Genomic DNA, 24,187 nt, shown 5'->3' on the forward strand with positions numbered 1-24,187 from the left:
GAAAGAGGGTTCGATTTGTCACAGAACAAGACGGTCTTTCCACCACCTCTTACTGCCAACACATGCAAACATGCCAGAGAGCACAAGGACATTCACGTCTATGGAGGACATGGGTGTGGGGTGAGCGTGAAAGGGTTGCAGAAAGTGTCCCAACAACTCCTTGGGCTCAGAGATCTCTCAGCGAAAAAAAAAAGAAAGAAAGAAGAAGAAGCAGAAAATCCCCCCAAACTATAATGCATGGCTGCTTTATAAGTCCATCTACTGTAAACATTAACCTGTTAAAGCTAAGCAAAATCAAGTCATATCTTCAATCAAGAAGAGCTTTTAAAAGGGGAACCGTGAAACTTTTCAGCATGGATTCATAACGGGAACTTCCAACACCTGATGCAAGTGCGTGAGCTTCTATAAACACACTTTAGTCACGCATTTAGATAATGTTAAACAGCTATTCATTGTTTCTATGACTATGGCAGCCTCAATCCAAGAACCTAGATATGTTTTAATTTGTCCCACTACATCGCACAACCCTCTTTTCCCCCTTTGTGGAGGTGGTCACCCGCCTAGTCCCAGGACACCAAGAATGTCACATCTGTGTTACATTAATAGCAAATTTTAAATGTTTTTCCTTCAAAATTTCATATTTCTTTTTCAGATATCTATAAACCTCGACAACGATGGATAATTCCCGTATGATTGAGAGCCTACACAAACACATTCATTGAGAAAAGCTAATTGAACAAAGCTGCACGGTTCCCCTTTAAATATACAGCGAGAGAAAGAAGCAGCATTATAATACCATTACCAAACCCTGTCCTAACACCTTAACCCTGTATTTGTTTCCAAAAGGGTACAACCTACGCCCCCCGTCCCATAACACACAGTGAGTTCGAAAGATCCCTACAATCCTTTGTCACAACACACACGTTTTTGTTTTGTTTTACTAAGTTCCCTGTTTTGTCTAATCGAGATGACACAGAGACGGTGATGGTTGATTTCGGAGCAGAGAGAGAGAGAGAGGCGATTTTTCTCGGGAGGTTAAGGCACTTGAAGACTCCCGACTGGCTCGAAAGGTGTTCAGGAAATCTCGCTACATGTGGCTCCTCTGTACAAGTGTGTGTGTGTTTATGGCAAAAGCAAAACAAAAAAAAAAGGCAGAAAAACTCAAAACTCAGATGACGCGGAGGTAATGGCGATAAGATAAGACGTCGAGGATGTGGTTTGCGTGTGTGTTGAAAAGTGTGCGAGATTTTTTTTTTTAAAGAAATGAGCGCATACAACCTTGGCACCTAAAAAAAGAAAATAAAACAGGCTGCTGATCGGTAGCACTTTGCGACCAGCTTGTTCTTGCATAAGGCTCACGTCCCTAAACTCCTTCGAGAAAGAGAAGAGATTGGCAAAGAAATGATAAAACACAGCACTAAAAACCAGTGCGAAAGAACGCCAGTCAGCAGGAAGTAGCCAAACTGCTGACTGGGGCACTACTGCGGGGCCTGGGACAGACCCCGTGTCCCCGAACTTGCATCCCCCCCGTGGCTACACTGCGGATGGCCAAGGTCAAGAGTCGAGCCACACGGAGCGGATTGGCAAAGCTATCAGGGCTGTCTACGCGTTTGCAATGTGGCATCGGACTCAGAATTGATCATAAAAAGCGAAAAAGACAATACAACATGAAGGGAAGCCCTGGAGGAACTGACCAGTGCTGCACACAATAGACCGGGTTTAGCATAAAGTGCGTATACATAAGCCGACCCCCGTCCCGAGTGCTCGCGTGTTTTTTTTTTTTTCTTTTTTTTTTTCTTTTTAGGGAGGTATATCCTGTACAAGTGCACCTGTTGAGAAGTCTGTCTAACTAGTCGTCAAGTTCCTCTCGAGCGGCGAGAATAACGTGGAGAGAGAGAGAGAGAGTTGTCGTATGGCTGTGAGAGGAAGAGCACACGAGACTTTTAAAATATATCTTACATTGGAAATTACAACTATGGAACAAAGTCTTTACAATTTGAATATGTCTATGTAGATATGTATAATTGGCAAATATGAGCAGACAATTGTTTAAAACACAACGCCCCCCCCCCCCCCACCCCCGCCCCACTCCAAGACCCATCCTTCCTCTTCGTGTTGCTGCTGTCATTCTGAGTGAAAACGAATGGATAAAAATGGATCAACTACAGTCATCTGAAGCTCATCTCCTTCCATGTAAATCACCAAGAAAAAAAACAAAACCTGTCGATGCCCTTAGTGACGCCGCTCCTCCGTCAGCTCGGTTTTTACTGGTCTGAAAGGAAGTCATTTGGGGGGGGGGGGGGGATTGCGGCGTCTTCGTTGCCATAGCGACCGAAACACAGGCAGTTCCGATTGTTTGTTTCTTTGTTTTTCATAGTTGGAGGGGTGTCCCCGACATGTCCAGGACCAGAGGCGAGGTGCAACCAAGTTTTGAAATTTTTTTTGTTTTTGTTTTTTTTCTTTTTCTTTTGGAGCGACCGCCTCCGGAGAGCCTTCGTGAAGCCTCTCGTCTTTGGGGGGGGAAGGATCCTCGAATGTTCTCCCGGGAACTTACGGATCGACGTCTTCTAGATCGCTTTTCGAGTCGCCGAGCATCATGGGAGACTCTGATCCCTGCAAGTAAAGAGAGGGATTTTTATTTTTTTATTGTATAATTTTCTTTATAGGAGAAAATAAGGTCACGTCATACGAACAAAATTGATTATTGTCTTGTCTAAACTTACATTCTGGTTGCATCAGTACGCCAAAGAATTTTTATTCAGGCGCACCACATGTACACTACAGTACTTATCAATATTATTTCTCTTTTAATTCATCTTTCATAGTCGTAAATGTTGCATAATATTGATGTATAATTAGTCGGTTCACTATGTTTAGATCTCCACTGATCACAAAACTCTATATTTTTGGAAACCTTATGGTATAAGAAATGAGAAAAACATATTTGCCCTTGTCATTTGGTAAAATTGTGCAATTATACCATTTTCCCATTAGAGTAAATGGGGAGTTCTGGTCATCGCTACGGCAACTCCATGAGACATATGACAAGGTTTCTATTGACTTTTTTGATATAAACGACCAAATGGAATTTTCTGCCAAATTTTGTAAATTTACGCCAAGCGAAGTTTTTTACTCCCCATAGAAATGTTTTATCGCTAATGTCACACTTTTTTTTTCTTTTTTTTTTTACATATCAGAGCAAATGGAAACTTTTTTTTTTTCTGATTGCTTATTAAATAAACTTCAAAAAATATATATAGTTTTGATACTCTCCACAAAAATCTGCAGAGATTACAAAGTGAACCGGACTAATGGGATAGTGATCGTTTTAATATTAAACAGCTCTAAAAGAGTAAAAAGTGATAAAAGTTCTTATACTGTTTAAAAGGTAGGGGCTATGAATGTTTCTTTGATGTAGTGAGTTATGCTTAATAGGTAATAAAGGGATACATAAACTTAATGTATTACAAATAAATTAGTTCATAGATAAAGTTAGTCATGTAGCAGCTGCAAACAAATAAATCAGAAGGAGATATCTGTGTTTGCAAGTCTCGTTGTAAATTTCAATTAACAATCTTTGACATATTCTGACGGTGGAGTGGACTTTCGTAGTCTGGGTGAATAAATGATTGGAAATGCTGCCAAACTGGAGATTATGTTTTTGCGCCTGAGCTTGTGCGACAGACGTTGTTCTGGGCGCATTGGTGATTGGAACAGAACACGACAGCAGCAGCAGCAGCAGGTGAGGGAAGAGAGTCTCTGCTTTTTGGCATAACTGTGGTGATTCAAAAATGCTCATCGGAGTAAATTCTCCTGTGCAGTTTGTGATCAGTGTTTACACTTAAATGAGTTGCTGGAGAACGGGATGTGATCAGGACAGGCGGACCAGGAAAAGTGTTTAGTCGTACTTAGTCCGATTCACTATGTAATTTTGCGGGATTTTTGTGGAGAGTATCAAACTATACATTCTTGAAAACTTTATGAAATCAGAAAAAACAATGCTTCCATTTGCTCTGATATGTAAAAAAAAAAAGTTGCGATAATAGCAAAAATAACATTTCTATGGAGAGTAAAAAACATAGTTTGGCGGAAATGTATGAAATTTGGCAGAAAATTCCATTTGGTCGTTCCAATCAAAAACGTCAATGAAAACCTTGTCACATTTTTCACGGTGTTACCGTAGCGATGACCAGAACTCCACATTTATTCCAATGGGAAAATAGTGCAATTGGTCAAAGGTTTCCAAAAATATAGTTTTCATACTGACGAAAATCCTACAACAGTGGAGATCTAAACATAATGAATCAGACTAGTGACATTTTTTCCCTAATATTGCAATACATTTACCATATCATTTCAGCAAAGTACAATACCATTGGATCTTAACACAAATTGTAATAAGCATTTTTTTGTAAACTACCGTAATGTAATGTAATGAGTATTTTTTTTATATTATCTTGTAGCTTGAAGGACTTTCTAAAATGCAAGTCTTTCAGCACACAGACAAGACTAACAAATAAAAAATGAGTAACAAAACAATGCTAAAATAGAAGAATATGAAGACATGAAATTCTGAACTTCTTTAAACTTTTGAGCGTCTTTGTTCTACACAAGAATAGTTTATCACATTAATAAATTGTTGTGACTCGAGTTCACACAATTTCACTTCCATAATATTTCACATACAGCCACATATGCAAACTACAGGGCCTGAGTGGCTGTTTACCGGCGACTGGATTATGATCTGTACATGCTTATTATGATCGGCGGTTCATGTGTGGGCTCCTGACGGCGACAGCACAGCGCAGAGCCTGGCGCTAATGACAGCCGTGGGAGGCAACAAAGTGCCTCTACAGCTGACGACAACAGCCAGAGAGATGCCCCATTTTCAGGGCTTTATTCCTGGTTTAGATCAGTCATGAGTCAGACCCCGGTGGGATGAGGGGTATTCTATGGGCACACACATACACGCGGAATCAAACGCCAACGGGACTGCTCGATATTGAGAAAAACCCCGGCTAAAACTGAAATTCTGCTCTGTTTATACTTATTGAGGCTTCTTGTGATGGATGTTCCTTCACCTCATACTGCGACAACAATAATCTGGTACCTGTCGGAGGCTGCGGTCCGCGTTCTCATTGGCTGGACTCCCGTCAGAGCCGTTGCTGCTGCCAGACTGCTCCTTCTCATTTAACAGCGCTGTAGCATAAGCCAAGGTGTCCTGTAGAGACGGACAAGCACAAGATGAGGTCAGAACTCTGCAAAAATAGTGAAATTCAATATATTTCGTCTACTGGGTTAGAGCGACAAAACGCGGCATTAGAGGAATCGCAGGGCATCTTGTTACTCCATAGTTTCAGGGGCAGGAAATCTGCCAGCCCCATTCTCTCCTCAAAGAGAACTTAATTTAATGTCCACTTTTACGTTAAAAGTAAAATCTAATTCCAGGTTTTCCTGTAAGTCTCTTGTCTGGCTGCTCTAACCTCACTGTCTGGTACAAATATCAGGTGATGAGTGTGTATTTTTTAACCGTAGTTCGAACTGTGGTGCACAAGCTTCATCTAGTGGTACTTGGGGTGTCATGCAATTGAAATTGTTATTAATTTTAATCAAATAACATCTAATCTTATCCTTCAGTTCTGCAAATTATCTGTGAGGTTGTACTTGGTGTGAAACGTTTGAGAACTACTGCTATAGGCTGGGTTAAATTAATCATTTTGAATCGATTTCCCTTTGAGTCGTCCAATATAGATTCAAAAAACCCTTAAAATCGATCCTTTTAATACATCTTTTTCCCGTAGTAAAGTCATGTAACGTCTTGCATTTTTGTTTTAATCTGGTTATGTTAAATAAAAAGTACAAGATTAATGTAAGATAAGTAACTATTTCCCCTAGAGGCCTTAAGTGTAATTGCAGGTGTCGTAGCAAGTTGCGATTTTTTGGTGGCTGGGAGATAAATGGCTAGGAGAATACTTGGATCTTCTCTCCATGGAACAAGCAGCTTTAGCGCTTACAGACATGAGCGAAGAGCACCTTAACATATTTAATACTTAGTATGATCTGCACTAAAACAAACAAATATATAGAATTATGGCCTTTATGGAAAATGTGAAAATATCTGTCCCAGTTAAACGAACTATGAATGTCTGCATGATGATGTGTCTGTCTTGTCTCCCAATCCCAATGGGAAGACAGGTATGGCGCTAACGTGTGGGAAGGTGTGTTTTGTCTTTTAATGGCATTTGTAAGGTTGTAAGGTGGTTTCCTTGCCATTGAAAATCTTGTGGCATGATGTTTAGCGTGCTTGACTTCACAAGGAGCAGGGACCTAACTAAATTCACTCGTCAAATTCTCTTGTGTAGTGAAGTCTCAGGGGGTCTGTGTGTTTATTTACAATTTCTAACTAGGATTGGACCTAAATGGGTTGTATACACTAATTGAGTCTCCGCATATGAACCCAACTAATGGTTATTTAATAATAAAAATAATAATAATAATAATAATAATAATAATTAATAATAATGTCACCCTGTTCATTGTTCATGTACATTTGAAGTATGAACCATATGTAATAGAATTCTACTCTGTCTGCCAACTTACCCCCCTTTCCTTCCCTATGTTGTCCATTGTCATATTGTCAAAAAAAATAATAATAATAATAATTAAAACGTATTAATTGTCCGTGAATACTACGCTGACAGAAAAGGCGAAGGGAGAGAGGGATATTGTACATCCAATTACCAATATTTTCACTCAAACTTGGCTGTAAATACTGCTAAAGTGGCGCTAGCCTGCAGTTAGCTTTGCCCGTTAGCCTGTTAGCTTCTTCTTCCTGATTCCATTAGTGTGTATTGGGGCCTCGGACCCCGTGGCAGCAAAGTTGCAATTGTGGTTTTCTGGCCAGAGACACCAGGGGGATATGAAAGACCCCCCAATCATCCCATTAACACTTGCATTACTCCCAGAGGGACTACGAAAAGGATTTATTGAGGTAAACAAGTTACTTAGTATTGCTTTAATATACACATTTCTACCATTGCACCAAGTTAGAATTAGTTTCTTCTATTTGCAGCAATGGTTCTTCTCAGAGTGTCTTCCATATCCGAGTAAAATTGGTTCTGTGTTATGTCCTTAACTAAATCGAAGATCAGTCAAATTTGATTGACTCGAATTGATTTGGGAAATCCCAATCGACACCCTGCCCAACTAATAATTACAGGACAATACAATAGGTCACAAGCACTTTATAGATTGTCCCATAATTAAACTCACGATTACTCAAACCCCACAGTTCTTGCTTCTCCAGAGCGTGTCCTATATGGTGAATTTTCATTGTTGCCTTCAGGACGTTGTTACGCCTTGCCATGCAGTAAGAGGAACCGCAATATGAAATCTTTTATCCCTGAGGCTATACAACTCCTGAACTTAATTTGAGCTCGTCTCTTGCCCGTTATTGTATCTATGTGTGAGCTCCACTTGTTTGTTTGTATGCGGTTTGTGTGGCTGTTTTATATTGTTTTCTGCTCTAATGGAATTGCCCCATGTGGGATAAATAAAGTTGACTGAACTGAACTGAACCCCAGGGTGACGCCGTAAACCCATGTTTTGTTTATGCAGAGAGGTCTGTATATGAGCGCGTTATACCTGTGCAGAGATTGTGCGCTGGAAAGTTTTGTTGGTGGAAGTTTCGTTGGACACGTTGCTTTGTGGGGTCCAGTAATGCTCCGTCATCTGAAGGGAGAAAAAAACAGACATTACCAAAATATATGGTTCAACACCACTAACAAATAAGCCAGTGTAGCCGGTAATTCTCAACAATACTCTCCACCGCTATTGACCCACTGCATTATATGCCTTTCCTGCTAAAAGCGCAACTTTTCAAACAGCTACACGCTCAGAAAGACAAAAAGAGGTTTGAACACTGCCCTCATTACATGTTTTTGTTACTCAATGCCGACAGATGTCTATCTCTAGCGACAATAAACCAAACAATTTTAGATCTACCTTTTTCTGTAGCCACTGCACTGCCCAGCTCCAGTGACCAGACAACTCCTTGAAATAATCCTTGGCTTGAGGACACCTACAAACAAATATCATTCTTCAAAATGAACGAATATGAAAAAGTACTTTATGTTATTGTGCTGAAACAAAACAAAAGCCTACTTCTGGGCTAATGTGACCAGGAACTTGACACACTGGTAGCAACGCCGACTGTCCACATTGTTGCTCTGATGCATCAAAGCTGTGAGGAGGAAGAGCACTGCAGTCAATACAATGTCTATCTTTAGCAATAATGCCACTAATATAACATTCAATCAGATACCTAAGAGGCCTTCTGATTCAAAGACATATTTGAGTCTCTGAGCTTGTAGAGGGTCTTCCATTACCTTTAAACAAAAAAATAAAGGGATTTTAGAAAATAGATAGGTCAAAGCTACAGTAAACTTCATGTACAGCAACTGACCAATTGCTCTTGCAGCATCTGAAAAACGTTCTTGAGTTCATGAGGTGGAGCCGACTCGAGCTGGGTCTGCGCCAGGGAAATTGAGTTAGATTAAAATCCCTAATATTGACTTTATATCAATGCGCTTTTTTGCCATACTTTGAGTAATTGCAGCACTCCCAGTGAGAAGGGCTCGTTACAGTACGAACAGTAGGTCACCATCTCGATGAGCAGGGACAGAGGACCGCTCAACTCCCGCATTGCAAACATCACCTTCAAACCAGAAAGAAACACAAACAAATTAAAAGCCCAGTACTTGACGCTATATAACAAAATCATTTCTGCTTCATAAACTATATTTAAAACCAGAAATTTGAAAAAAAAAGAAAAAAGAGACCGTTTCCGGCAGTGCAAGGGGTTATTGTTGTATTTTGATGCTGCAGGACAAGCCAAAATGTGGTTTTAGGGCCTTTTAATTGTTATATTTAAATAAGAGTGTTTATCTAGCCGGGAGAGACATTCAGGAAATTGTCAGAGCCGAGAGTCGATCTCACACTGCTTAGGCTCACAAAGCATATGTGCAGAAGCTTTAACCCCTAGGCTCTCTGCCCATACTGATCAATTGGCATGTTCTTGTATCTAACTTGAGCAAACACTGTATTTGTACGGACACTCCAACCAAAACCCCCAAAATATTGAAGCAACATTTTCCATATGTGCAGAGTATAGCTGGTTGCACCTCTAGTAGATATGGCTGCCCCTCCGGAGTGAACAGAGAGGCCAGGATGTCCGGGTGAAGAGGCAACAGAGGGATGGAGGACGACACACTTCCCGCAAGAGGCTTAAACGTCCCCGGAGCTACGGGGAGAACACACGGTAGATCAGTAACAAAAATAAACGAAAAACTGATACATATATTGTGGGACACTGCTGCACCTTGAGTCCGCTGTGGGCCGAGGTCAGAGTGAAGAGTGATGAGAGCCAAAGTGCTGTGGAGGTGAAGAAACTCTCGCGCCTGAGCTGGACTCCAACGCCGGTTCTGAACAAAAGAACAAAACCAACATTTCAAAGTGGAAGCAAAATTCAGGTTTTAATGATTGTTTTGGAAAACCTCAGCATGGCGTTACAAAATTTGAAAGGATCATATTCAAATGGTCCTGGAGCACCCTCTGCAGGCAGCAATGTAGACGACATGTGACAGAACGGTGGATGAAGGCTAACATTGTAGCTAATGGCATGCTCGCAAATAGAAGGCGGCGTGATGAACACACTTCAAGCACAAAACAGCTCAGAATGCATCTGTGTGGGCTTTAAAAATGTGAAGGACCATTTTGTGTGTTGACAAACAGATCACAGAGGGCTTCAGCAATGAGTTAACAGGATTACTTCAAACAAAATGTTGAGCCCACAATCCTCAAAATGACCACACAAACCCGGGATCCCAAATGTAAAATGTAATTGATGCTTTTTTTTCTATCTTTTTAAGTGGCAAAACATTGAATCGTTGTTAAATCATATATTTAATTTTCATGTGTCCTCAATTCACACAGATTATGCCGTTTTGAGATATGTTTGGAGTTTATCTTGGGCTCCCTCTGACCCTCTGAGGAGTCCTGGCCACTTTGGGAACCCCTGACTTAAAACTCAGGTATGTTTGGATGGGGGTAATGGTTATAAGTTATAACATGGTTAAAAGCAATTGCATAAGTCTCATTAAGTACCAGCTTTTCTCGATTTTGCCAATTTCTTACATGTCAAAAAGTCTATCAGTACCTGGTTGTTCTGTCTGTTGGGTCCCAGTAAGAAGATGAGCATTCGACGATAGGCCGAGTGTTTCAACAATAACTGACAAGGGCCACAACCCTGAGGGAGAACAGAAAAATGTGATTTAACATCATAGTTTCATTCTCAAACCATGTACATTATCTGTAAATGCATTATTACCCTCTGAGCGAAGTTACTGAACAGGTTGAAGTACTGGGCGCAGTTTTTGACGTTCTCCGGTACATCTTTGTCCAGCAGCGACAGGAGAGCATCCGTCAGATTGTCCAGTCCAGGGTCCGAGAAGTAAATGGCACTTTCCAAAGTCTTCTCCAAGATGGCCGCCACCACCACTCGCACTTCTCTCACGCTGCACTCCAGCAAACACACCCTGAACAGGAGAAATGACGAGATCAGAACGTTTACAACATCACACATACTATTTGGAGAATGTAAATGATCTAGGTCCAAGTACTTGGGTATTCAGCAATATATCCAGGTATTGGTGAGTGCGTAACCCACTTCACATCAGATGCAAGTTGCAGCTTGATAACTGCGTTGTGGCAAATGCAAGTCCAAACACCCAGAGGGCCCAGTCTTTTGCCTGTGTGTCGCTGTTGCGCCATGTGCCTGCACCACTAGCGAGAGGGCACCGCTGCCTCATGTTCTTCCTCTAGCATTATAGGCTTCTGTAAGCTCTCACAGGTCAAACCGAACACTTTATTTATCCCACCGTGAGTTAACACTGTCCGTGTCCGGTTTCCCGAGAGAAAGAGAAGATTCACCTTATTTCGCCCCGCCCACTTTTGCCTCTTTTTGCTATGTCTCGGCTCTTCCGTTGTCTTGACACTTCCGGTAGAGCACGAAGCCCGTTCCATCCAAGTAAAATGTCCTATGCTCGGTTAATAAATGATTCTGATTCTGATTCTTCCACACTTGCACTAACACTCTGCGCGGCCTAAATCCGCTTTGTATTCATGTTGTACTCATGTCAACTGATTTTCTCTGGACTTCTCTAGTCCTGTGTAAGAAAGGGCAGGCACAATTCATGGCGGCACCCAGGCAAACTTCCGTAATAAGGTGAATACTGTGGTCCCACAGTGGCGCGGCACAGAAGCACATGTTCACTTCCACTCCCCCACAACCCCTCACCCTCATCTCTTCCCAGCCGGAGGAAAAAGGTTGTGCTGCATAACATCCCCATTGGCCATGGGTGTCGAGCCCACATACAACCCACTTAACCCGGGACCAGAACCTTAACACTGAGGGCATTTCCGAGACCATTTCCTCCACCTCAAAACAGTATGTGTGCAGCCCTCACCACTAGGCCATGACCGACTAGGTAGGTATTTACTCACACATGTGCAGTATAGGACTGGTGCTCTAGAACTGGAGGCTACTGGAACTGGAGACACTGTTCCTTAATGCTTAATCTGTTTTATATATTTTTGTTCACCGATAACACTCACACCATCTGTTTAGCATTCAGAGAAGTACATCTTGGCTTTGAGAAATCCTTTGTTTTTCAGGTGAAGTACACTGCCTACTTGAAATCACTTCTTGGCCTTGACGGTGCCACTGTTTAGACCAAGCAGACTCAGAGTTCCTTGAGTTCAACACAACTATGGTATGGAGGAGGGCTGGAGTACACCATTAGCCGATATGTTACAACCAATCCTGCAATGGGACCACATGATCACCTCATGCTTATAACACAGAGCGGAGGAGGGACACGCCTTTCTTTCAAACACTTTTTATATGGCTCTGCGTGAGTACATTCCTGAGGCCAACCCCTCGTTTCAGCCAATCAGCTTCTGTTAAACATAAGGCTGGGCTGCAAGCATGTCTAAACCTCAGCAAAATGAGTCAAGATAAGCTTTCCATTGAATGAGTGGAATGCAGCGTATATGAGAATGTCATAAAATAGAGGTGAAGAGGCACTTTTTCTATCGCAAAAGCCAGGACTAAGCTGCTGTTACAGTTAGTCACTTCACACAATAGTGAACATTTTGTTCTCAGAGGTCAAGGCACTAGCTGGATGAAGGGCAATCTGGTGCTCTCAGTCTGCAGTGGTCGATATCTAGCAAAATCGGGCCAAGGAACGAACAACATGAATCAGCGACAGGTGATAGTAGTGCCGAGCGGAGTAGACAAACTGTATCCATGCTTGTATCCATGCTGGAATACACGGTACATCATAACTTATTATTATCTATGGAAACTTGGATTAGTTAGGTAGGCTGATCCAACAAAAGCCATATGGATAGTCATGTTATCCAGTACGGGTTTAATTATGGCTTGGATTTGTTTTGCGAGCTGCCCATGTATGCAAACAGCCACTCTGACCAATACTAAGCACTCACGCGCCACATTCATTAATGAGGAAGGTGAATGAAGTGTCTTGCTCATTACAACGACCAGTTACACCAATTGGATATGGAAATTGAATAGCTCAGATCCCTGGACGAGCACTTCACTCACAGAGCCAGTTTCATAGTTGGTCTAATTATCCAAACTTGCAATATCCTGTTATGAGCTTTTTATTATTTATCACGGGCTACAAGTGTAAATTAGAAAGCACAAAAATGTTTTTCCATATCAAATCAAATCAAATCAAATCAAATCAAACCAAACCAAACCAAACAGCCATAAGTGTAAAGCCACACTAACTTTCCTGCTCTAGATTCTTTGTCTCCCACATTTTGCTTGATTCAAACCCAGATTTGGCAGTGAAGACCCCCACTCGGCACTGACCTGACGATTTCTCGTCCCTCTGCGCTGACGAGGTACTGGACCATCCACTGACACGCCTCACTGCTCTTGGTCAGCAGCACATCCACTGTGGCCATCCACTCCTCTGTGTCCACCCTGCATGAGTACACATGTAAATACGCATTAAACATCATTTATGGACACTTGCATATTGTACTGGTATTTCTAATTTCTGGGATTTGCTACTCTAGTAATTTAGTAAGTTCAAATGGTTCAGACAAATTAAGATCATGCGCCACAAAGACAAAAGAGGCATACCGCAGTTTCTTCTTAGTGTGTAGGTAGGTGTGGAAGAGGAAGTTCACAGACAACTGGAGGCTCTCTTTAGCCATAGCCTGGTAATCCGGATGCTTCAGCTTTGTCTGCAAAGAACACCATTATTTTTATATATTTCTGCATCATACTTGCTTATTTACTTGACTTGGAAAAAACAGTGTTGTGAATCCATGGTGGGCAGACGTCCCAAATAACAAATATCGAACAGAAACACATACAGTAGCTGCAGGAGAATTGTTTACAAACTACATACTGCATTGACTGAAGCCAGGGAGAGGGTGAAGTTGAAGTAGTCGCTGTTGTAGACGTCTCGGTTCCTCATGAATCTCAAGTTTTCATCCCTCACCATCTAAAATAAAGACAAAAGATTAGAAAAAAACAGATGTGCTTTACACTTTGTGAAAGAACCATTCATTTGTAAATACTGAGCCCCATGTATGTGTTGTTGTCACCTGGTAGATACTGGCAGGCATCTTCTCCACGAACAGGCCTTTCTTCTCTCCTTTCCGGACCAGGCGCGTGAGGAGCGTGAGGCGGTCATTGTTGGCTCTAGGGGGACGAGGGGAGGACTGGGGTGAGACATCGGGAGAGGACGGGGCAGACCTGGAAACACATTGTAAGAATAGATGGCGCTCTGGGCTGTTTTCAGGCTGCCACACTGACAATGACAATGTGATCCTGAATCTTTCGTGTCTCCAGGTGACATTATAGTAATATTGCCAAAATCTTATCAGTGGCTTTAACGAAGACTTACAGTGACAGATCCTCAGCCTCCTGCCTCATGATGCTCACTCTGCTCTTCTTTGGCAGCACAGGTGAATTCTGGTCACTGATTTTCTGATAAAACAACATGTAGGCGTTCCAGTACCTCCGCCGCACGTCCGGGTATGGGTTGGCTGCACCCAAACAATAAACATAACTAAAAAATGTCCATAAATTAGCCTTTTTATTTTTTTAGCTAAGTAACTTACACTGGTCGTAAACTTTGGGCCTGTACTCCCCGCCGAAGCACTCGTACTCCAGAGACTCATCGTTCATGTCAAACTCCTCCACCACGTTGTCATTGAACTTGTACCAGCGTCCACGAGCGCTGCCCCTACACACAGACCAAGGTAATAATGCAGTTATTCATGTAAAAGGACGGGAAACCATAAAATAATGAATAATACTAATACTAATATTTTCCCCAAAAAAGTCATCATAAAAATGGCATTTCTGAAGATTCAAGAACGTTTATAAAAGGTATAAGTTAATAGAAAAGTAAAAACAACAACAATCAATAGGAAAGGAAGGAAAATGTTTACAGTCACAATTACTTCTATAGTTTAATTTCTAAACAATTGAGGCATCCCAGGAATGTCACTCCTTTCATTTTCCTTTCAATGCCCCAAAAAACCACAGTGGCAAAAACGGTTACTCTCCTCTGTGGAGTTTTCCTCATGTGGAGCCAAACATCTGGAGGTATTTACGCACTAATCCAGAAGCCCAAACACAATTTGCCACTATTTGCCCCAAGCAGTCCATACAGTTCTGCCCCAAAACCCGTAAATGCCCCTTATATAAAGAAGAAAAATGTAAATGGCTCCATTATAGTTTTACTGCCACACTGTGGATGCTTTAGTGTTAAGCAATGTATGCACAGTACATGGTCGAACCACTGATCCAGCACACAGACTGAGTTTAAAACAAATACACAGTGCTTTTTCTTACCGCCGGTCTTTGATAAAGGAGTAGTAGTGGCCTGCGTGTGCTTGACCACTGTGGACCACCACTCCTACGAGTTCGTAGTTCTCAGAGATTGTTACTTTTTTCCGTGGCGAGCTCCCGGATGCTCCGTCCCCTTTGCCCTCAGCCGCCTCTCCGCTGCAGTCCTGTCGGGCCATCCCAGAGACAGTGTAGGGCTCCATGTTTAACACCCATGGGAACTGTGACGAGATTGACAAGTAAATTAATAGTATGGATGGTACCTTCTGGCTCCACATTATTAATTTGATACAATTAAGAATATTTTATCAAAGCAAAGCAGGTTTTTATTTGCAGTGTATAAGTAAACTGTATTAAATGAGCTAAAACCTACTTAAAATGTGTAATATTGCTAATTAAATGTAAATAAAAAAAGCCTGATCAGTGTCTTTACCCGTATCTGTTCATCATATTTGATGGAGCGCCCACTCTCCCAGTCAAAGCCGAAGCGCATCAGGTGAATGCAAAGGACACTGGGTAATGACTTAATACATGTTCTCTTCACAGTGGTTCTCTGGGTGAAAGAAAATAATAAAGAGGATCAATCATTCAGTCATTTCACAGTCACAGTGTGGCACAGAGCTCCTGTATGTACAAACCTTCTCCTTGCATTTCTCACAATAGTAAGCATTGCTGCCCTCTAGCACCTCTCCACGGACAAACTGGTCTAAAGAGATTTCTAAACTTTGACAAGACGTTACACCAAGATTCATTGCCATGAATGTTTCTTCACGCTCGTACCTGTAAAAAAAAAAAAAAAAAAAAAAAAAGTGAAATGTCAGCAGGTATTTGGTGAAACAAAGTATACCCTAAATATCAACTTAAAAGTAAAATGTTCTCACCGATGAGGACAGTCTTTGCAGATCTTTTGGTCAGAGAAGATTCCCTGAAAAGTGTTTTTGAAGATTTGTTCTCGCCCCATTTTCTAGTGAGACATGTTTCAGAGTTAGGGCCTTAATTATGAACTTTAATATGTATAATATATTTTATACAGGCGCTCGTCATATAATTAAAATATCATGAAAAAGTGCATTTACTTCTGTGAAACTCATATATGATAGACTCATTACATGCATATTATGGCTCAGTATGTAAAAACCCCAAATTAAAAATCTCAGAAAAAAATTATAACAAACAAAGGCTTGACATATGTCACTTTGCATGTAATGAGTCTATATCATATATTAGCTTCACATTTTAATTATATGACGATCACCTGAATGTATATATAAAAGTCACACCTTGAGATGCTCATCAAGCTGGTCTACAAGGCTGGTGAAAAACTCGTATGCGTCTTGCTGTTCCCGCACATACAACTCCTTGTTCCACATCTTGAATATCTTCAAGACAAAATATCACAATGGCATTCATTATTTTTATGTAGTAATTTATGAATAAAGGGATAATTTATTTCACATTACTATTACCTTCCAAAAGTTTTCAGGGACGTAGTACTGAAGCTTGCTTTCCATCAGGTGACCAAACAGAGACTGAACCTGGTAGAAGACGCTTTCCTCCGGCTGGTCTGTGTCGTCCTCAATGGACAGGAAGGCCTGCACATAAGAAGAAAACATAGGCCCACGGGATTAAGACTAAGACACTGGTTGGTTTTATTTATTAAAAGCAGCCACTGAACGCCATTAAAATCTACTGAAGAGACTGTTGACAAGCGTTAGCTACAAGTTTAGGTGGTATTGGTATTGTGACAGCTATGTGACTTAATTATCACTTTGGGCTGGGAGCAGGTGTCTCTGACCCAGAAACTTCACACACCGGCACTAAAACCTGACTGGACAACCGAAGTAGGAGAGGATGGGACATGTTTACAACCTCATCAGTGATAAAATCTGGTAGAACCTTTTCAGTGCCATTGGTGTAATTGTGGATTTAGTGAGCAGGCTGGGAAGGGATCTATATGTACAAAACCTACAAAATGAAATATTTATGGAGAAGGAAGAAATGTAGCTTTGTTCTTGCAAGAGCCTGCAGTTTTGCTCCATCAGTGTAGGTTATGGATGAAGTAAATAACCACCTCTGGAAGGCCAGGCTGCATGTAGAGCTGCTGAAACACAGCGTTCATGTAACAAGTGGCTCCTCCATTCTTCAGCCCAACGAATCCTGAGACAGAGCGACTCTCGACCGGAGGAAGATACTAAAAAAAAAAGTTAAAAAAAAAACTTGCATTTCCTTTTACAGATCAAATATCAGACGTATTATATAATGATGAAGTAAGTTACATCAAACTCCTTGCTGAGGGAAGGGTCTGACTGATGGTGCATTGACAGAAGCTCTTTGGTGATGAGTTTAAGGTTTGAGAGAGAGCTGTCCGCCAGCATCACCATCACCTCGTATGCCGCGAGTCGACTGCTGGCCGTGCTACATCTGAAAGAAGATACAGAAAACGTAAAATGTAAATAAACAATATAACCTTTTAAAATATAGCTAGTAAGCTATAACCTAAGTGTGCTGTACTTTGGGTGGAAGTCATGGCTCGGAGCTGGAGACTGCATTGCACTCGAAGAGTTTATGATGATGCGTGAAGCGCGAAACAAGAAGTCGTCCAACAATTGCTGGATCAAAGATGGTCCTAAAGACAAGACAAGACAATATGCATTCTTGGCAAAAAAACATTTTTATGAATCTAAAATGAAACTGGGCTTAAATCAGGACAAAACCATGTCTAAACCAGACCTTTACCCAAAATGCATTTATCTCTTAAGTCTGTACAATTCCAGGTATAAGAACTAAACCAGGACCTAATTATAGCTCGGAGACGGCTGGATACCACGAGTGCTATTGCTACAACATTTTGAAAGCCGCATAACAAAGATGATAAAACAATAAATAGGTAATCGAAAACTATTCATACCATCAAATGTGGACATACCCAGATGTTCCTTCTCAGTTCCGCAGAGCGACAGAAGGGTCTTTATGAGCCGCAGGTGTCCGGCCAAAAGGATGTTGTCTGCTTCACTCGTCTCCATCTCTGAGCTCCAGCTCGGCTCAAAGTTGTCCAGCCACGAGATCTCGTCCTCCAGCATGGTGGCCGCGCTCAGCTTTATCACATCCATCTCTGAAGCTGAGGAGAAAACTTAGGACTCAGTACGAGTATCTTTACTTCTAAGGCTTTAGATTGAAAGTAAAACCTGATCCACTTACTTGTCAGGTCATCCAGAAGTTGGCACCTCAGGTCAAAGTACTCTGTACACTGAGACAGTAACCTAAGAACAAAGCCACGATCAATACAAAGCTCCTGCAGCAGATACATGTGTAGAGAGGCAGAGATACCTCTGGTTGACTCCTCTCATAACGGACGTGGGGCTCCACAGTGGCAGCTGAGCCGTGAGGATCACAGAGAGCAGGAACAGGTTTGGTTTCTGAACATCGGGGAACGCCGAGGTGTCGGACTGACTCAGAGTGTACAACTGATCACACGCCACACGCCGGATCTGAAAACAAGATGATACTGAGCTCACTGCGACACAACCATGTACTCGAGCTGTCTATCGAACCAGCAGTGTAGTTTACCTCTCCACTGGGAGATCCCAGCAGAATGTCGATGATGAAATCATTGACTGCAGGAAGGTTATAAAAGGAGCCTGCAGAAAACACAACATAAATACAAAACGCAACCAATTCATGAAGAAAGTCATATTTTTCCCCCTGCTTGAGCCAGTTAAGGCTGAATTAATAATTGTGGTTAAAACTCATTCCTAACTTTCCTAATGCATTACCAATATCCTAATTCTTCACGATGATGAGATTGTAAGTACGTGTCCCACCTTTCAGGCAGCAGAGTGACATTGTTTACAACACTTAGTCTGGACCAGGCCAATTGGTTTTAGTATCGATGCAACTTCCGAGTTTACGATTACAAAAAATAGTTCACAATACGGCATAAACTGCATATTTCAGAAGTATCTTTTTTTCTCTTCCCAAAAATGATTGCAAACACTGTATGCTAAAATGCATAAATAAATTCCCTCTACTATTGGGTACAGTCACTTAGAGCAAAGGTGCAGTTTCTGAAGGCTGAATTACAGGGTGAAACTTACAGAGCTGTTGGCATCGGAGCTGCAGGCAGGTGACCAGGAGTGATAAGGCCTCTCGGGCAATGATGGCATCTTTAGTGGAGACACACTGCTGTCGGACACATATCCCAGCATGCAATGCAGTAGGTGCGGCTTCTCCGTCACTGCTCGAGCTGCAGTTACTCCCTGAAACATGGAACTGATTGTCATTTCTTTAAAACTGACTTGTGAAAGCATTTCTTTAGGTCTCAGAGATTATGTAAAAGGGTGTTGCTTGGCGTCTCGACTCTCACCTGTGCTGCTGACTCTGGTGCGGACTCCCTGAGGCAGGAGGCTGTGGGTCTCTCTGATTGGCTGTGGGCTCCCGACTAGATCCAGACGTCCCGCAGCTGCAGCCCAGGTCAGACGCATGAAGCAGGCCACAGTGGAGGTGAAGTCTGCCACCTCCATGGTCTAAAGCGAGAGCAAATGTCCAGGGGTTAAATATTGTGTCTCTTCCCTCTAATTGTGTGTTCCACGACTTTATGAAGCAGCACCTGTATAGCTACTCGAGCTGCAGGGATAATCTCCTCTACTCTGATGGAAGAGCGCTCAGACAGAGACATCTGTCGATACGAGGACTTCTCTGGAGTGGCACAAAGAGACAGCTGTCTCCCGCTGCGGCTGGCGTTTCTGAACGGACGTGAGGACAGCGAATCTCCGTCCCGAATCACATCATCGTCCAGGAGCGCTGGCATACTCTGTCCCACAAGGAGAAACCTGCAAACACAAGAGAGTTAGGACTGTCTGAATAAACAATATGCATGCAGTTCTGTATTGAACTTAAGGTGTAGTATTGAACCTGGCCAGCTGAAGGCAGATGGAGTAGACCCCTTGTCGGGTCTCATAGTCCACCTCAGATGGGATGGAGTCTCTCTGCATAACATTCACTACAAGACTGCAAAATATAAAAACACATAAATGACAAAGAAAAAAAAAGAAAAAATAGAAATTGAAACGTTTTTTGTTTTTACCTGAGGCCTGAGGCTTTTAAAAAGTTTTCACAGAACGATTTGCTGCTTGTTTTAGCCATCTCGTCATCAGACGTGGGCATGAGCTTTGAACTCAAGACCTACAAAGAGGCACAAAAGGCTTGTAAAGTGAACATTCATTGTGTATTCGTGTCTGTTGTGTGATAAAAATATCTGCCGTCAGTACCTCCAGGTTGTAGAGCACTCTGAAAGTGGACATGCCGGGGGCAGAAGATCTGAAGAGAGACTCTAAAATAGAGGCAGCGCTGGGCTGGTGCTGCTGTTTTGAGGTCATAGACGGAGAACGAGACCCGGAGCCTTGACCAAGGGTGAAGAGAGTTTTCTACAAGAACAAAAACAACATTAAAAAAAATAGAGGAAAGTGACATGAAATATGAATGCGTGATAATAAGAACTGAGTGTACCTGGTGGCTCCAAACGCTGGATTCTTTGGGAACAAAATTGTCAAGTGCATCCTGAACTTCAGGATCAGTCGGGATGAGCAGCAGAAGCTTTCGAACACGAAGCGTTATCCTGATCAAAACAGATCAAATCTGGATCAACTCTCAGTTCACAATGTATTACATACACTTTTATTTTTTAGGTATTTGGTTCCCATGTGCTACACAAATAAAAGTCGATGAAAATGTCACTGTATCTCAGTCTATTACCTTGGTTCATCCAGGTTTGCCAGTTGGTAAAGCATTTCAAACACATTACAGACCAGTGCCATCACGATGCCTGGCAGAGATTTCTCCTGCACAAGACAAACAGATTAATAATGGATTTGTAATAACATCACATGCTTAACTTGTGCCAGTGGTCCCTTGTCCCCACCTGCTCTAAAGCGTAGGCGGAGTTGAAGACGGCAGAGCTGGAGCTGCTCGAGGCAGAGGCAGACGACTCTGAGCTGCCAGAGGGCGTCCCGGTGCCCGAGCTCTTCACCGTGAGGGACTGTTCATCACTGAAGCCCAGCTGCGACAGGAGCTTCTGGTCACGGTTCATGGTCAGCTGAAGGAGGAAGAAACAGCCACGTGAGTAAGAGTTCATTTTGGCCAATTCAAAGAAACCTTATCATAAACCTACCACACTGTCATTGGCGAAGATCTGGACATTATCCACTGGACAGCTCAAGTGCTCGGATATCTTCCACCGGATATTTCCTATGGTCTCATTACTGTGGGTCTGAAGAATAAACAGCGTCAGTTTCTTCCTGTAACTCGACTCCAGCGAGTGCCTTTAGTTAACAATACCTCCAAGGAGAAAGTGTCTTTGGTTGACTCGTACGTGATGTGGAGTGTGACAGGATGCCCGTTGTAGGACGCCCCGTGAGGTAGAATAGTGCGAGGAACGGAGTACATATCCTACACACAATGGGAAAAAAAGAAATGTGGTGACATACTGTGCAGTCCTAAAAGGTGAGTCTTTTTTACACATTACTATACCTCTATTGTGATTACATAGCGTTCGGCCAGTAGCAGCAGTCTTTCGATTATCACAAGCTTAGTTGATCTGATCAAAAACAAACAAAATCACACTTCAGGAAGATGTGAGGGCTAAGTGAATGATGGGCGGACCCTCACAGACACGTATGATTAGAGGTTAATAACTCAATTCTTACCCAAACCCCAGAGAGTACCTGGAAGGAGATTGTACAGATGTGGCCACAGTCGGCATGGCAGTGGCCGTCAGCATCTTAGTCGCCCGGGTAACAGCATGAGTCAGAGTGGGCCCCCCGAGGGCCGAACTAGCAGCCTGTAAAATATAGTATTTTCACTACATGAACACTGTACTTCAGCAATCATTCACCTGTATTAACCCTTACCTCAAGTCTCTTGTAACAATCCGCAATGAACTTCTTGTGCAAAGAAACAGAATCCTACAAAGGAAACAACAGTGATTTAAAAAGTGATTGATTTTCCCTGACATTGGTGTGGATCCTTACACCAACCTTCTTCATTTTAGGATTGAGGTTTGTGTAGCTATAAGTGATAATGAGTTGAATTGCTTCATTTGCAATTTCTTCATCTGGAGTCTCCATGGCGATGCGCCAGATAAAGTCCATCCCTGCCAAATCAAGGCGCTCCACGCACTGCAATCAGGAAAATGTCAGGTTCACAGGTCTATGTGTATTTTAAGTCATTTTAATAAAACAGACATAAAAAACTTCATGTTAATATCGTCAACTAAATCTATTCAGTGCACCATGAATTCATTTTATTCAACCTTCTCATGTTGCCCTGCTCCATGTAGCTTCTCCCACATGAACACAGCAGAAGTTGTTCCTTGTTTTGAGTCTCTCATTTTAATTTGTTTTTAGTTTTTCTTAGTTACATAAGGACCTGTACATTCTAGTCATAACCTGTGTCATTACTAACTACTTTAAATTCAGTCTGAGTCAAATTCTAGTCAGTGAAAATATGACTTTGACTTTTACAAAATACTTTTAGTCGACTAAATTAACACTGGTGCACAAACAGCCGTTTTATATTTGCACTATAAAAGTCTTACCAGTTGAGTTCCCTGGCGTTTCAGACGATGGTCACATAGATTGACATTCTCAAAGAATGTCTTAAAAAGGTTAAAACCTTTAAAAAATGCAAAACAATATCATCAAAATATGCAAGATCTTCAAGAGAAAGAAACATGCGACTGTAAAATAGATATGTCACCATTCATGGTAATCTCGTAGGGCTCAAGTTTAAGGATCTTTTCTTTAAAAAGCTGTTGCTGAACGTCACTCTCCAGGTCGTGTTGTCCTTTGGTGAACCATTCAAAGCACAGCTGCACACAAGTGTATATAGACACAGTACGTTACGATCGTGCACCAGCGTATTAGCGTTTACTATACATGTTAAATTTACCGTACCTCTCTGTCCAGCTCACAGACGTCTGGTCCGGACACCAGGCACTCCCACAGCTCCTTGGCCCTGTTCCAGACCAGGTACAGACTGGCCTCCTGCAGGAAGAAGGCCAGGAAGCGCAGGTGGCTGTCCAGATACTGAACAAAGAAACAGGCAGATGTTTCTGCAATCAATAGATATACAAGTGCCAAAGCAACAGTGCGCATGGTCGGAGAGTGTGGGCTGTGAAAACTGGGAAAGAAGAAGCTAATATTGTTGCAAAGAAACAAGAGCATGAATAAAAGCAACATGAGAACTCTTTTAAAAAGCTCTAGAATTATGTGTAATTTAGGCATTGTAAGGGAAGACGTTGTAGACATCGTTAGGGGAAAATACAATTTCTGCAAAGTAATATTAGTTTTATAATTTACAATGATGTCTCTGGTAGAAGTAAATAGTAACAATGAAAAACAGGAGTTAGAGTTGGTGAAGACCTTGACTGGAGCTCCTCCTGCTGGAAGCTGTAGGAACAACTCATTGAAAAACAAGGTTTCAATTTAGCGCCGAATGACCCAGAACCAATATCATGTTAGATTATGAACTTTAATCTTGTGGAGGACAGTTTGGGGTTTTAAGGATGCACAGAAAGGAGTGCTGACACCATAGAAGAAGAAATGGTTAAATTGAACAGTTTTGCCTGAGGATTACTCAAAACTGTGTGATTGTGGTAAAATACTACTCCAGGTCTGTCTTTGACGAGGGAACAACGTTAGAGCATGATATGAAGCTCAAAAACGTCGACTTTGCAGAACATGTCCACTTTAAATGCACCGACCTCTTGATAGGTGTATCGTCCGTCCACCAGAGTCGACCCCGAGAGCCCAATGTTTCCTGAAGCTGTGACGGCCAGACGATGGCAGCACACCAGAGACGCAGTGATCAGCTTTACAATCTCAAAGTTCTTCTTCAAGTCTTGGATAATACTCTACAACACAAATGCAATAACAAATCAAAAACTATCCGATCAGTATGCAACACATTAAACATACACCTTGAGTATATATTGCAATACATTTAAACCGTGGTGGAACTAAATTTGTTTGTCCTCCTTTGGTATATTGTAAACTCAGACATTTGTGGAAAATACACTGTGCAGCTAATCATAAAGCAATATTGGTATCAATTTCATGAACTTGCAGGCTGGTTTGTTAACATTTCTGTGACAATGACGCTGAGAAGTGATTCTGCCAGTTGTGAAATGTGCAGAATGAAATGTGAAGAATTGGGATGCTACAAATATGGTCGGAA

General features: G+C 41.9%; 1 protein-coding gene across 1 annotated transcript in view; it reads right to left on the reverse strand.

The window, feature by feature from the left end:
- Positions 1 to 924: 924 nt before the first annotated feature.
- The window catches only part of usp24 (ubiquitin specific peptidase 24), a 38,333-nt gene continuing 15,070 nt past the window's right edge, over positions 925 to 24,187 (reverse strand). Inside the window, exons 14-63 of the mRNA XM_079575676.1 lie at positions 23,715 to 23,864; positions 22,906 to 23,037; positions 22,709 to 22,820; positions 22,548 to 22,624; positions 21,988 to 22,128; positions 21,862 to 21,915; positions 21,676 to 21,791; positions 21,482 to 21,548; positions 21,290 to 21,400; positions 21,123 to 21,221; positions 20,874 to 21,047; positions 20,708 to 20,793; positions 20,462 to 20,570; positions 20,224 to 20,379; positions 20,040 to 20,137; positions 19,868 to 19,963; positions 19,563 to 19,785; positions 19,320 to 19,479; positions 19,051 to 19,212; positions 18,524 to 18,594; positions 18,284 to 18,444; positions 18,155 to 18,216; positions 17,883 to 18,074; positions 17,468 to 17,582; positions 17,233 to 17,377; positions 17,028 to 17,147; positions 16,423 to 16,548; positions 16,237 to 16,335; positions 15,838 to 15,920; positions 15,595 to 15,736; positions 15,390 to 15,509; positions 14,963 to 15,177; positions 14,224 to 14,348; positions 14,007 to 14,148; positions 13,705 to 13,855; positions 13,506 to 13,601; positions 13,235 to 13,338; positions 12,959 to 13,072; positions 10,388 to 10,595; positions 10,217 to 10,306; positions 9,380 to 9,482; positions 9,183 to 9,301; positions 8,603 to 8,716; positions 8,465 to 8,530; positions 8,324 to 8,387; positions 8,164 to 8,242; positions 8,005 to 8,080; positions 7,645 to 7,731; positions 5,111 to 5,221; positions 925 to 2,613 (exon numbers count right to left, since the gene is read on the reverse strand). Coding sequence (XP_079431802.1) covers positions 2,551 to 2,613; positions 5,111 to 5,221; positions 7,645 to 7,731; positions 8,005 to 8,080; positions 8,164 to 8,242; positions 8,324 to 8,387; positions 8,465 to 8,530; positions 8,603 to 8,716; positions 9,183 to 9,301; positions 9,380 to 9,482; positions 10,217 to 10,306; positions 10,388 to 10,595; positions 12,959 to 13,072; positions 13,235 to 13,338; positions 13,506 to 13,601; positions 13,705 to 13,855; positions 14,007 to 14,148; positions 14,224 to 14,348; positions 14,963 to 15,177; positions 15,390 to 15,509; positions 15,595 to 15,736; positions 15,838 to 15,920; positions 16,237 to 16,335; positions 16,423 to 16,548; positions 17,028 to 17,147; positions 17,233 to 17,377; positions 17,468 to 17,582; positions 17,883 to 18,074; positions 18,155 to 18,216; positions 18,284 to 18,444; positions 18,524 to 18,594; positions 19,051 to 19,212; positions 19,320 to 19,479; positions 19,563 to 19,785; positions 19,868 to 19,963; positions 20,040 to 20,137; positions 20,224 to 20,379; positions 20,462 to 20,570; positions 20,708 to 20,793; positions 20,874 to 21,047; positions 21,123 to 21,221; positions 21,290 to 21,400; positions 21,482 to 21,548; positions 21,676 to 21,791; positions 21,862 to 21,915; positions 21,988 to 22,128; positions 22,548 to 22,624; positions 22,709 to 22,820; positions 22,906 to 23,037; positions 23,715 to 23,864 — 5,886 coding nt within the window. The 3' untranslated portion in view covers positions 925 to 2,550. The remainder of the gene's footprint in view (positions 2,614 to 5,110; positions 5,222 to 7,644; positions 7,732 to 8,004; positions 8,081 to 8,163; positions 8,243 to 8,323; positions 8,388 to 8,464; positions 8,531 to 8,602; positions 8,717 to 9,182; positions 9,302 to 9,379; positions 9,483 to 10,216; positions 10,307 to 10,387; positions 10,596 to 12,958; positions 13,073 to 13,234; positions 13,339 to 13,505; positions 13,602 to 13,704; positions 13,856 to 14,006; positions 14,149 to 14,223; positions 14,349 to 14,962; positions 15,178 to 15,389; positions 15,510 to 15,594; positions 15,737 to 15,837; positions 15,921 to 16,236; positions 16,336 to 16,422; positions 16,549 to 17,027; positions 17,148 to 17,232; positions 17,378 to 17,467; positions 17,583 to 17,882; positions 18,075 to 18,154; positions 18,217 to 18,283; positions 18,445 to 18,523; positions 18,595 to 19,050; positions 19,213 to 19,319; positions 19,480 to 19,562; positions 19,786 to 19,867; positions 19,964 to 20,039; positions 20,138 to 20,223; positions 20,380 to 20,461; positions 20,571 to 20,707; positions 20,794 to 20,873; positions 21,048 to 21,122; positions 21,222 to 21,289; positions 21,401 to 21,481; positions 21,549 to 21,675; positions 21,792 to 21,861; positions 21,916 to 21,987; positions 22,129 to 22,547; positions 22,625 to 22,708; positions 22,821 to 22,905; positions 23,038 to 23,714; positions 23,865 to 24,187) is intronic.

Source organism: Gobius niger, assembly GCF_951799975.1.
Source record: "Gobius niger genome assembly, chromosome: 17".
NCBI lineage: Eukaryota > Metazoa > Chordata > Actinopteri > Gobiiformes > Gobiidae > Gobius > Gobius niger.